The sequence below is a fragment of the Rhizophagus irregularis genome, chromosome 32 (genome assembly GCF_026210795.1).
Source record: "Rhizophagus irregularis chromosome 32, complete sequence".
NCBI lineage: Eukaryota > Fungi > Glomeromycota > Glomeromycetes > Glomerales > Glomeraceae > Rhizophagus > Rhizophagus irregularis.
In genome coordinates, this window is record NC_089460.1 from 1,693,642 (window position 1) to 1,711,604 (window position 17,963).

At 26.0% G+C, this 17,963-nt stretch overlaps 3 protein-coding genes across 3 annotated transcripts; 2 read left to right on the plus strand and 1 right to left on the minus strand.

Moving 5' to 3' along the window:
• Nucleotides 1-418: 418 nt before the first annotated feature.
• OCT59_023169 (uncharacterized protein) lies at nt 419-2,571 on the plus strand (the record flags this gene model as incomplete). The annotated part of the gene is made up of 4 exons (XM_066150584.1): nt 419-784; nt 857-1,199; nt 1,259-1,813; nt 1,898-2,571. 4 exons carry the CDS (start codon nt 419-421, stop codon nt 2,569-2,571), a joined length of 1,938 nt encoding a protein of 645 aa, XP_066006599.1.
• Nucleotides 2,572-6,839: 4,268 nt separating this feature from the next.
• On the plus strand, nt 6,840-8,173 carry OCT59_023170 (uncharacterized protein; the record flags this gene model as incomplete). Its single annotated transcript, XM_066150585.1, has 4 exons — nt 6,840-7,191; nt 7,273-7,519; nt 7,591-7,696; nt 7,760-8,173. The coding sequence occupies 4 exons, from the start codon at nt 6,840-6,842 to the stop codon at nt 8,171-8,173; spliced, it is 1,119 nt and encodes a 372-aa protein (XP_066006600.1).
• A 723-nt stretch (nt 8,174-8,896) lies between these two features.
• Nucleotides 8,897-14,058, minus strand: OCT59_023171 (uncharacterized protein; the record flags this gene model as incomplete). The annotated part of the gene is made up of 18 exons (XM_025314135.2): nt 8,897-9,234; nt 9,301-9,562; nt 9,632-9,780; nt 9,845-9,960; nt 10,023-10,325; nt 10,395-10,476; nt 10,558-10,934; nt 10,995-11,166; nt 11,256-11,917; nt 12,161-12,185; nt 12,250-12,275; nt 12,361-12,432; nt 12,504-12,941; nt 13,208-13,361; nt 13,443-13,585; nt 13,651-13,707; nt 13,784-13,903; nt 13,981-14,058. The coding sequence occupies 18 exons, from the start codon at nt 14,056-14,058 to the stop codon at nt 9,048-9,050; spliced, it is 3,423 nt and encodes a 1,140-aa protein (XP_025185719.2). The 3' UTR covers nt 8,897-9,047.
• Between the last annotated feature and the right edge of the window lie 3,905 nt (nt 14,059-17,963).

Sequence of the window (17,963 nt, forward strand, 5' to 3'; positions counted from 1 at the left end):
GTGATCATGAAGAATTAGAAATTTCAGATATTGATGATACTTCGTAAAATTGTAATAGGGATTATTATTAGTTTCGCATTTATTTTTTTACAAACATTTTATATATAATTTTGATAATTCTATGACATTTATGCTTTAATTTCAATAAAATTACCATATAATCAATATATGCCATATCAGCCGATCAAAAAGTCCCCTAATATTTTTTAAGTATGATAATAAACAAAATATGATATAGTATTTTACTAAAAATAGATCATTAATTTGATCAGTGTATTACATTATTAAACGTTAACTGTTAAATTTTGACTATAAAATTCTAAGAATTTACATTCAGCAAGACGCTGATCATTTTTAAGATATACGCGTAAGAATTAATTTTTTTTGAAAAAAATTTACATTTTTTTTTTAAAAAAAAATGGAAACTAATGATGCTCCTTTATCAGTTAAGAAAAAAAGACCTATTGAAATTCATAATTATCCTAAAGAATCTGTTATTCAATATTCCGATTCTGAACGAAGCTATACCTATAATATTATTAAAGAAGGAACTTATCCACCTGCTGCTTATCTCAAATATACAAAAGGTCAAAAAGGGTTTCGAATACCTGATAATTATGAAGTTGAAACTAGTTTGAGAAAGCCTAAAACAAGACAAATAGTTAAATGTATAATCAAATATGTGGAAAAAAAACCGGTTTATTGGGTATACTATGGAGATAAGTTTCAATATCATGTAAAGTCAGAAAAATCAAGCTCAGATGTAGCATGTTTATATGCTAAAGTATGTAATTATTTATTAATAAATCGTAATTAGTAAGTGCTTTATTAATGCAAAGGATAATTTTTATAATAGGCTTTAAATCCTGAAACTAAAACACGCTATTCCGGTCCACATTTTTTTGGTCTTCATTTAGAAATACTTCAACAGACAAGAGATATTTACCGACGAGCAACAGTTTTAAAATCATTTGACAATTTAACTCAAACTGGACAAAATAATCGAGCTAAAAAAATTGCCAAGTCTATATCTGCAATATTTGATCAAGAAACAACTAAATGTTGTCATTTAGATGATGATTCTAATTTAAAATCAATTGAGTTTAGTATCAGAGATAATTCTTTTCACTTTAGTTTTAATGAAGATAACGTTGAAATAAAGCATAAAGCAAGAGCTGCCGTACAAGCATGTGATAAAGGTCAGGTAATACGAGAAGGATATCGAACTTTAGCTTTGATCTACCACGTGAATGGAAAGTTTCTGCAGAAAAGAAAGATATTACATATGAAATGAATGAAATTATACCAATTTCTCTTATAAATATAACACCATCACCATCTGATAATTCTGTAAATTCAGAAATACATATTAATGATGCCGAAATTATTGATAATTTACAACAATCAATTGGAAAAGGAGGGCGACGAGACATTGTTAATATTTTAAGATATTTAATACCAGGTCTTCTTGAAAGAAATGTATTAGACATAACAAATCCTACAATACATTTGCGAATTTCTGGTGATGGGAGAAACGTTGGACGAAAGGTTAAACAGGTCATGGTTACCTGCTCAATTCTTAATGATCTTGATAATATATATCGACCTGAAAATTATTATACCATAATTTTATATTCTGGCATTGAAAAGTATGAGATTTTAAATGTTGTTTTAGAACCACTAATTATGGAATTAAGGAAATTAAAAGAAGAGGGATTTAGAGATAATCAGAATAGAGAATGGAAAGTTGAACTTTATTTTTCATCAGATTGGAAGTTCCTTGCAATTTGTTTAGGATTAAATGCAGCAAATAGTAAGTATTTCTGTCCATGGTGTGAGGTATCTAAAGAAAAACAGGGTGATTTTTCATATGAATAGATAATTAATAAAACTATAGATCAAATTCGTGAAAATTACACATTTTATAAGGGTCATGTTCGACCAGCAATTTTTGATATGATTCCTTTACAAAACTGGGTTCCAGATGAACTGCATATTATGTTGCGTATAACAGATGTTCTTTGGCGGCTTGTGATTGATGAACTCAAATCCAGAAATACTTGGGGAGATAGAGCAAGAAATGTAATAGTTGAAGAAATGAAACGTGTTGATGTTAAATTTCATTTTTGGCTTGAAGTAGGATCGACAAATTGGCAATATACTTCTTTAATGGGGCAAGATAAATTAATTGTACTTCAGCATTTTGATTTAACTAAACTTTTTCCAAATTCACGAGCAACTCAAATCCGAAATTTGTGGGATAATTTTTATTTACTTCATAAAGCAATGAAAGATCAAAAAACTGATGCGAACCAATTTTCTGATGATGCACGTGCATGGTTACACCAATTTTTAGATTCTAATTATTTTTATCAAGCGGGTGATATTACACCTTATATGCATGTATTAGTTTATCACGTTCCAGAAATGATGCGTATTCATCAAAAATTTGGTTTAGCAGCATTTTCTTGTTCGGCAGTTGAAAAAAAAAATCACCAACAAGTTTCTCATTTTTTTAAAAAACAACAAAAGATGGTGGTGTCGGAAAAGGAAGAAAATCTGCAATTGTAAATATTCTTGAATACGAAAATAGAGTTTTATATTTTAATAATCATAATATGGTTGATTTAATTCGATTACCAAAACGTTTGCGTATCAAGTAGTATTTGTAATAGAAATATATGCTTTTTCATTTTTTTTTCAATGTATTATTTACAAATTTCATAATAAAATTTGATCTTATTTTTGCCACTTATATTTACATGATTTTCAACCCTTCTATTTTTAATATAAGTTTTCTATATCTCTCATACGTGAAATTGTAAAGTTTATAAAGATAAATCCTGATGAATATACAATATTTCGTACATCTGATTTTTCTTTTCTTTTCCAGCCAATAATGATTTGTATGGGTTTAAGTTTGCAGATTCGGCGTTTTTTAGCTTTATATATTTTTACTTGATTTTGTTCTTGAAGAGGATCGGGTTCGGACATAAATTTAATTCCAGAAGAGGATCTGGATCATTTGGATTTGATGGTTGTTGATATGATAAAACAAATGTCTTTTGGTGTTGCAAAAAATATTTGACACCCCAATTATCGTCTCCCAATACTTTTGATAATGTAGAATAAGAATTAATACCTTTAAAAATACACTTATAATTTCCTGTTTTTGGATAATAATTATGTATATATCCTTTAAAAACACCAAAAAATTGACTTTCTGTACAACTAATCATAATTCGCACACTCCTAGCATGTTTTGAACTTTGTTTCAGTCTCTCCTTTATATGATAAACCAAAATTCGTCGCGTTTCTTCAATAGCTTTTTCAGGTAAATCGTACGCGGTTGGCTTCATAACATTAGCATCTTTAATTGTTATTTTATGATTAGCTAAACCAGAATGCCTTTTATAGATTTTTCCACATATTTCACATTCAAACTTGTTGCAAAACGTGTTAGTTGATGGTTTAGACATAGGTATGTCGGCAATTGTCTACAAATAAAGTTTTAAAGTTTATTGTTAAACAAATACTATAATATTGGACGCGTTTTTTTAAAATAAAAAAGAAAATTACAATAAAATTTATATTATTTCTTACTCGTAATTTTTGATCGGTTCCTTTTTTTTTTGATCGGTTTAACTTACTTTATTACGTATTAAAATATTTTTTATTCGGGGAGTTGTTAAATTTAGAGGAGACATTTGGGAATCGTCTGTACTTCTAAGCCACTAAAAACATATGATTTAAGTAACACATAACAAAAATGTGGTCCTGCGATCAGGCCCAATTTTTTTGATCAGCCGATATGCATATCGGAATTTTATTTTTTTACAAATTTTTCAAAAGGGTGCTTATATTTGGGTAAAATATAAATTAGGGGTGCTTATATTTGGGGGGTGCTTATATTCAGGACTTTACGGTATATACAAAAAAATACATGACAATAATAAAGCAAATAAAAGAATAAAGCTATAAAATAAAAAATGAAATTCACTTTACAGAAACTTCAAGTTTTCAAACAATATCATTTTGATATTATTTTGATATCAATTCAATATTGATTTAATATTGATATGATATTGAAACAAAATATTATCATTTCAATATCAAAATAATATCAAAATTAAAGATGTGATATGTAATTATTTTTAGAAGGTTGTAAAGTTACAACTATTACAACATACATACAACACTTTTGTTGTAATTACAACACAATATTATAATTATTATATAGTATTATAATTACTACTAGTATTGTAATTATTATATAGTATTGTAATTATTTTCAATTATACAAATATATATTATAATATATTAATCATTTCATTTTATTATGATATTTGTTCTATAAAAACTTAATTTTTATTTTTCAAAAAGAAAATTTTTAAATAATCATAAGTATTGTAATATTACAACATTTTAACTTTAAAAGTAGTAATAGGTTGCAACTCTTATTATTACAACACAAGGTAGTAATTATCAATTACATACTACATCTTTAATCAAAATAGTATCAAAATGATACTAAAATAATAATTGAAATGACATCAAAACAATATATTTAAGTTTAACTTAAAGATGTCATTTCAATATCATTTTAATTATTTTTTTAATATTATTTTGATATTAACTGAATTTAATATTGATTCAATATTAATATGATATCAAAATGATAATACTTTATTTTAATATCACATTTTAAATCAATATCAAAATAATATCAAATAATACCATTAAGATAAACTTAACAATATCAATTCTATATTGATTAAAAATATTAAGTTTTTGTAAAGCATGTAAAAAGTTAAAGAATGAAATGATGATGAAACTTACTATATCATATTAAAATTTATATTTTTTAATAAATCATATTATATATTATTTATATTTTAAATTTTATTTTAATTGGATTTAAATTGGTTGAAATACAAATAATCAATAATTTAAATAATATATAGTCAGTTACTCTTGGAAGATACTTAGTTATATTCAATTTTTACTAAAAGTTATATGAATAAAAAAGCAGTTAAAATTTTATTTGTATAAAAAAATTATAAATTTTTAAGCTTAATATTGGCTAATTTTTGCAAAAACCATAAATTTTAAATTTACTATAAAATTTATTAAATGCCTTTTATTTTTTTAAGTAAACTGATTTCTTATAAAAAATTACATATATTTATAGCATAGCGGACATGCTTTTATCACCTTGCCGATCATTTGTCAATCATATATATATATCATATCACTTCTACTTTGAAGCATCGGGTAAAGCCATAAATGCTCGGGCAAATTATACTAATTGTTTTTTTTTGTCAGTTTAATTTATGAAAAATATACTATAAAAGTATTATGGCAAAAAAAAAATGTATTGCCAAAGTTAGCCTTGAACCAAAATTTCCAATAATTTGATAATTGCCGATCATTTGCCGATCATCTGCTAATCTGATTTTGAAGCTTCGGGCGAAGTCACAGATTTACGGGCGAAACTTGAAATTTTTAAAATATATTATTTAGGTATTCAAGAATCAATGGTTAAAATAAACCAGCAGAATTTTAGATAAACCAAAAGTTATCATTAAAAGAATGTTTATGAATATTATTAAAATATATATTAGGAATATTAGGAAAAAATTTTGGCAAAATTTTATGAACTGTTTAAAGAATTATTTTTTGTTTTATTTATTTAAACAACAAATTTGATCATTAAAAATTGTATTGTTCATTTTTTTATAAATAGTCTTTAAAATTTTGTGAAGAAATACTCATTTTATTAGAATTTAAAAAGTTAGTACTAGTAAAAGTTGCCCAATAATGATGCAATCTTGATAAAATTTAATATGCAGTAAATCTAAATGAATATTAAGCTGTCTGTAGAATTTGAGTATATATTATTATGTAGAATTTTCAACCAAAGCCAATCAATTTAATTATAGTGAAGAGATAAAATTGAATAAATGATCGACAAATGATCATCAAAATTGTGATAAAATAGGGATGTCCGCTATGCTTATATTTATACATTTAAAAATAATATTTATATTTTACTAACAAGTTGCCTCTAAAGGTTGAAATTAAATTAGCTTTAATATAATATTAAAAAAAATATTTAAATAAGTAAAATAAGATTCTAAACAATAAAAATATATTAAAAATTATAATAAATAAGTAAATTGCATATATAACTTTATAAAAAGGTTTTTACATTATTTTTTACTGTAATTTTATTTTTAAAATTATTTAATATTAATATCAAACAAAAGAACAAAGTATTATATTAGCTTTAAAAGTAATGTTATAAATGTGTAATTTACAAAACTTTTTAAATAACTTTGCTTAACTCCAAAACTTAAAAAAAAAAATAATAATTTTCAGAATAATCAATATATCTATATAAACTGAAATGAAATATGAAATACTAATATACTACAAAAAGAATTAAAAATCTAAGGATTAATAGATAAATAAGTTATGTCATACTAAGTGTTACTCATAATTATAATTTTTAAAAATTGCGAGTAATTAGCTGAGTTTATAAATGATCAGAAATTTTCATTTAGTTATTTTCCAGTTTCATATAGATAGCTGGTAAATTACTAATTTTAGTTTAAAATAGTTAAAATAGTTAATATTTAATGAGTGACATGTTCCAGAGGATTACCTTATTATTTTTAACTGTCCATGAAATAAATAATACTAATAAAGTGATTAGCCAATCAAAAGTTGACTGGAATCAAATAAGACTGGTAGATCAGAACAGAAAATGTCTATATGATACCGTCATTAAACTTTTACCATACTGTATTACTACTGACTGTTACTACTGAATACTAATGCCTCCAAAAAAGACCAAAAAAACTGCCAAAAGCGATTTACAAAAAACCTCACAGAAACGAAAATACGTTAAAGATGAAAGTGAGGAAAGTTTACCTGCACCTAAATTGAGTCCTGCTGCATCTAATTTGAGGCATTTGTCTCACATTTTCAGTCAAAGTTCAAATTTTACAGAAGCCTTCCATAATCTTGAGGCTCTTAAGCTAGTTAAATCTAAAACCAACCATTTTGACCTTCCTAGTTCAGCATCTAAATTCTATCCAGATAATTTAAAGTTGCTAAAAATAACTTTTGTAGGGGCTTTAGCTGAAAAGGATGTTATACCTGAAGTTCCAGTTACTCAAATTCAAGGTATAAACTACATTATCACAGCAATCCCCTCAGCAATCCCCTCAGTGAACATAATAATATAATAATTTAAATATTTTCTAGCCATATTTCAAAAATTAGACAAATATCTTCTCCCTACTATTGATTCTGAAACACTTGGAAATCATAAATTCGATGTTACAACTCATACTGACATTACAAGTGAAAAAGTTCAAACATTTGTTACGAAATTGCATGATGTCGTAATAAATGGTGCTCAGCAGATAGGCATGGACGAAACCTTTACTGATACACTTATAGACGATCTACTTCGTATCGTCAAGCTGAATAACTTTCCTTTAATGATCAGGTAAATAACTTTTGTTTGTAATAAATAGATAAATATAATGATCGCTCTTATCGTGCATTCTTAAAATCCAGAAACCACCTGATAAGCAAAATATATATTAAAGGTAGTGGTATTGTGATATCAGACCCTAAATTTGTAATACAAAAGAAGGGAAAACTTTCTCTTCTTGTGGTAGAGGTCTGTGCGTTGACTGTTTGACAAGTTTTTGTTTTGTCCACTCAAGTAACTTTTTTTTTGCAGGATAAGCATCTGAAAAATATCACGTCAGCCACTGATTATGGAGAATCACAGATCGCTGCAGAAATGCTTGCTTGTGGTAGTGAGAATTTACGTTATCTTGGCAAAGATACACATACAGACCAGATAATATTGGCAATGCGTGTAATCTCTACATACGTAACTTTCTATAAAACTGTGATTAAAGCAGAATATTGGAAGGAACTTGATAGCGGGCTACCAAAAAAAGAAGAAGTAGAAATTCAAAGATGGCCTGCTAAGAATGGCTTAAGGGCTGGTTTCGATTTTGCTGAGCCAACTGATAGACAAACTGTATTTGAAATATTGGCCAAAATTCGGGAATCACTTTTAGTAGAATCTAATGATGAAGTTCAGACTGAAGCTGTTACAGCAGGTGTAAGTGGTTCAAACAAATAGTGAATTGTTTGCATATACAGTATGTTAATAATAATCTGAACATCTAATCAAAAATATCATTTTTTAATCTTTAGTCATGTAATCCTTAAATAATATACTGCATATATTAACAATATTAGAAATGTGAATTATATTGTTCCTGCTAATTTTTCATGACAAGATTTGAAGATAGATATGATTTTAAGTAACAAATCACTTTTAGTAAAAAAATTAGAATAAAGACAAAAACTTATTATCATGGTAAATTTATATAAATTTTATATTTATTATTAGGAGCCATGAAAAATATGAAATGTACATTACCGGTGATTACCTGAATCAGTTATTTCTAAATGCAAAGCGTATATTACAAATATGCCTAGAAATATTGTATATGATATTGGTCATTTTGATTTTGATGAACTGATATTTTTTGTTAATGGCTAAATAATTGATATTTTTTTATCAGCTAAATATCAAATATATTTGCAATCATATAGACTATAAACTAGAAAACGGGAACCCGTTGTAAGTCCAGAGCAAAAAACAAATTTGCGATTTCATTGGGCGACGATCACGTGGCAGACAGAGAAATTCACGTGATCAATTTTGTATTCGCTCTGGACAATTAATCCTTTTAATAAGTTTTACAGTTTAAATATATTTTCATAATACTCTTACATTAATAATAGTATGATTTTGCATAACTCAATAACCTAGTTATTGGTTGGTGGATAAAATATTGTGTCACCCCTTCAGGATGACGATTATTTTAAGATCCTGAATAGCTTTAAAACAAGTCATAAGATTTAGTACATATTTTTAATAGTAAAGTGAATAATAATACAAGTTAATATACAAAATATAAATTAAGTCTTATTTTACTACTATTTCATTATTTTGAGTAATTTTCTTCAAATTTATTGCCATCATTATCTATATCATCACTCATAACACTTGAAGCAACAGAATGCATACTTGCATCACTTTTTCTTCTTCCACTATTCCATACTGAACTCTTATTTTGTTTTGGTTTGGAAAAAAAATTTCCCAAACTATTTCCAATATTAGAATTCCAAGACCTACAAAATTGCAAATTTTTAAAGAAATTGTTGAATTATATATATCATTACTACAATAGTATTTACCTTGTACTTCTAACAGAATGAGAATCATTATCACGAGAATAATAATAAGCACAATCTTGCCTAAATATTCTAATTATTCCAGAATAATCAGCACAAACAATAATATTACCATCAGGATAAGTTTGAGTAGGAACATTATTATTATTAGCATTATTGTTTGTTTCATTATATGTATTTGTAAAAATTGGATCGCCACATAATGCAATCAATTGTTTTGTTCTTGTTGGTGCGAATATTGCTACCGTTACAATTGCGGAATGAGCTATAATCATAAAATTATTTAATTAAATTTACAATAGAAATTCTTAAATAAATGACTTCAAATATTTACCTTCAAAACTTTCATAACCAATTTTATCCTTTTTAAGCCAATTATTTCCACCACTATTTCCGTATTGAGCATTTAATTGTGATTGATTTGCGTTTAATATATATACGTGCCTATCTTCTGATCCACTTATAATGTATCTTCCATCATCACTATTGATAGTTAGTTTATTAATACCAAAGTAAAATCTATTTATAATCGGCTATTGATTCATACCTGAATGTAGCGCGAATTTGGCTACATGTATTTTCATAACCTTTATATTTACATTCCAATGATTTATCTCTCATATTGTACAATCGAATTCTTGAGTCATTAGAACTGATCAACAGCTATAAAAATTATATATAAATAAAATTTTTTATTCTTTTAATATAAAAACTAATTTACTCACTTTATCTTGACCCGGTTTGGTTCCTGGCATAGCTTCGATTCCGGTAATTTTCTTCCCTTGAGAATTTTTCCCACGAGAACTTTTTACATGAATTTGTGTATTATATTTTAATCCATCAGTTTCATAAAATAAACATAATCCCGAAAAACTTCCTGCTACACTCATTTTACCATCAAGTGTAAATCCTACTGCTGTTATTAGTTGTTGGTTTGGAACTTCATTCCAATGTGCTACTCTTTTCTCTGGAATATTCCAAAGTCTTAATTTACAATCCAATGATCCTGATAAAAAAAACCTATCGTCCTGAAGGAAAACGTAATATTTATTAGATATTGTATTTTAAAAAATAAAAACTAAAATATGGTAAATTACTTTTGGGTGAAATGCAATTGCCGTTACGAAATCCGTATGTTGAAAACAACATAAACATTCTTTTCGTGTAATATGCCATAGTCTGTACAAAATAAAATAAAATAAAGTAAAGTAAAATAAATACAATTAAAATTGAGGAGCTAAAAACTTCTTAAAGATTTACCTCACAGTTTTATCCATTGATGAGGAAAGTAAGAAATCATTTTTACTCCAACTTAAATCCAAAACATCAGCAGTATGACCAAGATATTCATATAATGGTTTGTCTCTGAATACTGGAGCTCCCAGTTTAGATCCTTTTGATCCTTCATAAACACTTGTTCCATTTCCCTCCAGAAAATGTTCCCGTTCTTCGTCACTCGATATAACAGCCCAAACTCTAACAACTGTATCTTGTCCCCCTGTTGCTAAGAATTTTCCATCTTTACTAAATTTCATTGTCCAAATTGCTCCTGATGTTTCATTTTGTGTTGCAAGACATAGTTCTTGTGCAAGAAATAATTTATCAAATTCTTTGAAATGTTTATGCCGTGTTTTAACCTAAAAAATCGCACTGTAAAATTAATTATTCTTTTTTAAACAAATTTCTAAATAAAGTACCTTTATATAACGTGGTTGTGCTCGACCAAAATCACTACCAGGTGTTTCGGTGCCAAATACAGGTGCATTATTTCCTGTCACGCCTTCTTCTTCTTCTTCTATTATATCATCTTCATCTTTTCCGGCATTCGATGACGTTCGCTTCTTTATACGATTAAGAAATTTTGATCGCCTTTTATTACCAAGTTTTTTTTTTTTAATTAATAAAATTAATAATTGAATTATTTGAATTACAAAACTTTTTAAATAGTCTTAACCTACTTGTTATAAGATCTCACGTCCTGATATTTCCCACTTTTTCCACCTTCATCATCACTATCATCTTTTCTTTTATGTTCATATTGATATTCATTAAGTGACCCCGATCTTTTCAAAATATGAAAAGAAAGTGGATCAATATTCCCATTATTTGACTTTTTAATTTCTTCTTCTAAATATGATGCAGGTATATTTTTTCCTGTATCCAAATCTTTAACATAAACTGTTACATCTATTGGTTCATTGTTATCAGAACTATTATTTGTTATAGAATCCTTATTATCATTTTGCGGGATATCAGTGTTTACTGATGATGCATCGTCACTTTCGATAAGTTGTTTATCATTATATTCATCATCGCCGTCACCATTTGACATGTCTGTAATTGAAATTTCTGGAACAGCTGAAAACTCATCTTTTGGAATATCCCGGGAATTATTTTGTGACGTCAATTCTTTATTATCTGACGATGATGAGAACATTGACACAATTCCACCAGCATTTCTTGCTAGAGAAGATAATATTGCAGTAGAATATCGATATGACGTTGGTTTTCCTTCAACATCCTCTACAAATGTATCTGATGCATCTACAAATGCATCAGCGTCACTTTCATTATCGGAACGATCGGATGCCATGACAAAGGATTTGAAGTTGTTGAATGACTTTTAATAAATATTCGTTAAAATAAATATGCTTAATTGTATTTTGTTACATTTATATACTAGTGTCAAAAACGTCACACGTTCAGTAAAATAGAATACAAATTTTAAAGGAAAAGTAAAAAAAAAGGTTTGTACTAAAAAAAAATTTACTAATAAAGTTGATATCATAGTAATGACGCTATTTCTTATTTTGATTTATTTTCACAGGCAGCCAATAAAAAATTTTATGGTAGATAATCTTACATGGGTAAATAAGTTTTGCAAACTTCTATATTAGGAAATATACAATATGAAACTCGGGGAATTTAATAACTTGCCCTTTATTAAATTACTTATCATTTATGATAAGCAGAATTGTCTAATTTTCAAAATAAATAATTAATAAAAAATATAAATTATACATAATATACATATATCACAAAAAAAAAAAAAAATTCATTTACATCATTACAATATGGACAATCTCCCCTTAGTCTATTAAAGGTTTGTGTTGTTGAAGGAATAGCGCGAAGCCACTTTGATGATAAAGAAAATTATACAATATATTAGTGCATGTTTATTTTACTTTAAAAATTAAAATACTCACTTCATATAAGCAAACTTGATGAAATGGTTGACCGCATTTAGCATTGCTACAAGTTTGATCTGGGATTACATCATCCAAGCGATAAGCGTAACAAATTCCACACGCGACGTTAAAATCTGAACTTTCTTCAGGAGAAGGAAAATTAATTTCTAATATTTTCTCAAGATTTTGACGTATAGAAAGTAAAAGATCCCAGTTGTTAAAATTCTTCGCAATATTAGTTCTAAGCGGTGTAATAAAACTTTCTGCGCCGAATAAAGTATAATCACATAACTTTTTTGGATTAAATTCATCCAACTTAATAAATAAAGAACAATGATTTCCTAACGCTATTCTTCGTGACATATCGCTACGTTTTGGTTTATCGGGTTCTAGTACCCATGTATTTGCATCAATGTCATCAAGCATTGACCAAACTTCCTGAAATTTTTCAACCTCCTAATTTAAAACGAATGAGGTTAAATATTTTGCGGGTGTAAAAATTTAAGTATTATTAGGCCAAATAAATAAGATAGTTAGTTTCTCATCAGGAAAAAATATCGAAAATTGACTTGCAGTTCGGGAAAATTAATTTTTAAAAGATAAGATTTAACCGATTTCTAAAAGATGAGGACAAAATCTGCATCATATGAAAATTTCATGACAAATACGACCTGATCTATGATGAGAAACTAGTTATTTTATTTATCTGAGATTTAGCTTACCTTTGAATAAAAAGAGATTATATCATTGAAGTTTATTGTTGGATTTGACATTTTAGATGCAGAAGATGGAAGATCTATCTGTACGGTAAGTGGTGTTTGTGGATAAGAAAACGACAAGGAAATGTAAATTTTATGTTTTCGACCTGATGAATCGCTATATAAAAGGGAACGTTTGATTACGATAAATACATAAAAAAAAAAGAACTTTATAAACTTAGAATAAAAATTCCTATACTTCAAGATTAAAGTTAGGGATTTAAGCGAAGGATCAATAGATTCTAATTTATCCCATCCAACAGTATCTAATTCTGACAAGAGTTTTGAATAATAACTCTCATCTGGCATAGGTTCACGCTTTTCTTTTGTTATAATACGTTCCTAATGGATTAAATAATATTTTAAATTATAGTCATATTTGTTTAAAACAATTATAATTACTCAACAAGTAAATCTTTAAGATCCACGAAGAACTCAGTCAAACTAGAACATTGTTCAAGGCGCTACTGATGTAAAAAGACTATTTTAATGTTATTAAAAAAATTTACCAATAAAACGTAAAAACACTTCTTTTTTCACCTGTTTTAAAGCTTTTTCATGGCCAAAAAGTAATCTCTTAAGTTCTGGACTACCATGTAATTTTGCATTTTTTAATGTTTTAACATTTTCCAATTGTATTTCGAAGGGAAGTTCTTGTCCCTAGAAATTGGATTTCGTTAAAACGTAAACAAACAAAATATTTTGTTTTATATACGGAAATTTTAAAGCATGATTACTTTGATGGTAATGAAACCTCTATAAGACAGCCCATCAACGTCTGCAAGAGCAAGAAGAGGAAAAATTTGTGTTTCCATAGTGTAAGATATCAGTTGAAAAATAATCTTGAGAAACTGTACATCATTTTGTTATCACCAAATCACAGCAAAATCGATTTGGATTGGGTTAGATCAAGTCGATCATTATTTAGTTAATCCAAAAATCCGCTGTTAACTATGTAAATCAAAACTATTGGCTGATGAAATTATCAACAACCGAACAACAAAAATATGGCTTTTTTTAATATATCTAGTGTCTAGTAAAGTTTTCCCTAAAAAAGTTTATGGTATTGCTTATTTGCCATTTTTAAAAAAGCAAAATATTTTATTATATGAAAATAAGGTGACCAATGTGATTAAAGTACTCAATTTTGATTTTGATCATATGATAAGATAAAGAGATTGATGAATTAGTAAAGTACTTGCAAAAAAAACATGGTTTTTATTATAGTAAAACTTGTTAACTTCAATCCAGAGTTGACAGTCTAGTATATGAAAATATAGGTTAAAACTAGGGATGTTAGTTTGCTTAACGGTTCAGTTTGAGTTCAGCTCAATACAACTTTGAGTCTAAAGCAAATTTAAACAAGCTAAAGCAATTTTAAAAAAACAAGTTGATCAATTGAGCTTAATTATGAATTAAGCACAGCTGTTAGACTAGATTTTCTTAAATAGCTTAAATGATTTATTAAATTCTGATATTGATTTATTTTCTTATTTATTTTCTGAATAATTTTTACTTCATACTATGTTTTTAGGCAAAGGCTTACTTTGATGATAATCTGTTATTGTATATTTTGTAACTGAAAACATTTATTTGCTCACTAAATACACTTCAGTTGTTACCCATAATCTAAGCTCATACTAATAAAATGCTAAACAAGCTTGAAGCACATTTTGAAGCACATATTAAAAAGTTTGAAAAAGCTTGTGCTCAAACTCTGTTTAATGTGCTTTGTTGAAGCAATTTAACATCCCTAGTTAAAATAGGTTATAAACACCAGTTGAACAATATCAAATCAGAAACCAATCAGGTGACTGAATTCCATCCAATTAGTCCCTATTTTTTTTCAATTTTCATCAATCAGAAAACCTAATTACTGCCAAAAAATGGCACAAAAAAAGGATACTTGGATTTTAATCAGAATATTCAATAGAGTACAATCAGGTATTAATAGTTACCAATAGGATATTTACTATTTAACATATTAGTATACCAATTGATAACTTTTTGATTAAATATCAATATACTGATTGATTACTTTTCAATTAATTTATAACAATGCATTTTTATTTAAAATTATTTAAAACTTACATTAAAATTACAAAAATCAGAAATACTAATTACTAAATTATTTACATTATTTGATAATTCTATATATATTTACAGGACTCTGATGAATAATACCAATATAACTCACAAACAGGTTTGTGTAGAGTTTATATGAAATTACTTTTTAAATCCATAAATTGAGTTTGCGTAGATCGGTCAATTTTGGGATAACTCACATATCACGTTTGCGTAAAGTTTATAAATATATTGTATTATATGTTGATCAATTGTATAATGATAGTAGTATAAAAATTAAGTTGCACAACACCATTAAGGATGAGTCCGTAATATATTTCTAAAATTTGCAATATTACGGATTTTGGTAATTAATTATATATAGTAACAAAAAGTAATGCATTTTGCATTATTTTAACAAACTGCACTACTTTAACAAAAAATGGTGAATTTCGCACCATTTTATTAATATTTTAATAGAAAAAAGTGTGAAATGCACAATTTTAATAAATAATTAGTGAGTTTCATATCATTTTATTAATATTTTAATATAAAAAAGTGCAAAACGCACCTTTTTAACAAAAAATGGAGAGTTTTGCACCATTTTATTAATATTTTAATAGAAAAAGTGTGAATAAATACACCATTTTAACAAATAAATGGAAAGTTTTGTACCATTTTATTAATATTTTAATAGAAAAAGTGCAAAATGCATCATTTTAATGAATAAATGGAAAGTTTTGCACCATTTTATTAATATTTTAATATAAAAAAGTGCAAAACACACTATTTTAATATAAAATGGTGAGTTTTGCATAATTTTATTAATATTTTAATAGAAAAAATGTGAAATGAATTATATTAGTAACAAAAATTTTTTTGAACTAAGATTTGGATTTACGTAGCATTACTATGAAAAAAAAGTTGCATAGAGTTAATAGTAAATGCATGCCGATCATTTGTGAGTTATATAGCATAGCGGACATCCCTATTTTATCACAATTTTGTTGATCATTTGTTGATCATTTGTGTGATCTTATCACATAATACAAGTGCTGTCCGTTATTTATCAACAAATAACAGGGAAAAATTTTAGTTAATATACATGGCAAAATAAAATAAAATAAATAATTTACTTTTATATTTTCAAGATCTAAATAAAAAGATTTTGTTTTTTTATTAAAAGTCCATTAATAACAAATAATTAGCTAAATTCTCTATAAGTAAAAAACCTGTATTATAGGCTGAAACCCTGTATTATTTTTTTTGTAAATTATATATGATAAAAGGAATGTTTATGCAAAGTTTTAAGTTTTGGCCTTGCATATTCGGCTCTGGCCATCAATTTTTGTCCAGTGATCAGCCAAAATTTCAAATTATCACATATTAATAATATAGTATACAAAAATTAAAGAATTTATACGTAAAAGATAAAAAGCCTTCTATTATATAACTAATTTATTAAAACTCTAAACCAGTTTCCTATCTATAAGATTACTCCTATACCCTACTATTACCTTATAAAATTCACTTATATCCTTCAATAATAGTTATTGAATTATATAGAATCACTATTTCATAAGGCTTAAGTAAATACTTTTACTAAAAAAAATAAGAAAGATTATATTATATTTGTATATTTTTGTATTATTATATACCTTCCAAAATACTCTGTTTTATATCTTATATTTAATAAATACTATTTATAAATATTTAATAAATACTTTGATAAACATTATAATGGAAGGTTAAGATCGTTCCTAAAAAAAATTTGAAAATGGATCATTAGTAATATTTACTAATATTTCTAATTTAAAAAATTTTTCCTTCCCCTTCTTTTCTATTTACCTTCTGAAATATTTCATTAGTTCTGAAGTGTCTTAAGAGTCCTACAATAAAAAAAAGTAATGGAACATTAGTAATGTTAACTAATATTTCTAATTTAAAAAAATATATCCTTATCCTCCTTTTTATTTACTTTCTACGATGTTTTATTTTACAAAGATATAATGAAAATTTTACTTTGATTTTTTAAATGTGTTATGTATTTTATAAGTGATATGACTCAATATAATTAATAAAAAAAATTAATTGTTTTAACATTTTAAGAAAATATACTTAAAGTTCTTTAAACAATCAAATAAAATGAATTATAATATTTATTAATATATATTAATAAAAAATTACTAAAAACACTATAAATTATTAAATCAGCTATAAATTGCTATAATTTTATTATATTCATAAAATAGTTAAAACTAACTATTATTCTGGTTTAAATCCTATAGTAATGCAAGTATTAAACAATTTGCAATATAAGTATAATGGTAAAATATCAGGAATAATGTGATATTTTTATATTTGTTATTTATTTAAGAAACTTTTTAAATATATTCTAAAATATTTTTTGAAGAATAGATTTAAAATTTGTTTACTTGCCAGTATTTTATACTATTAATATAAAAAATCAAAAAAAAATTTAATTTTTTTACTTATTAGTTCTATATTAAAAGAGATTTAAATTCATCTAAAAGAAAGAAAAGAAAATAAAAATAGTAATGATCATTAATATAAAAAAAATTGATTCTTTTTACTTATCAGCAGTTTTATGTTTAGAAAAATTCAAAAAAAAATACCTAAAAAATAAAAAAAAATA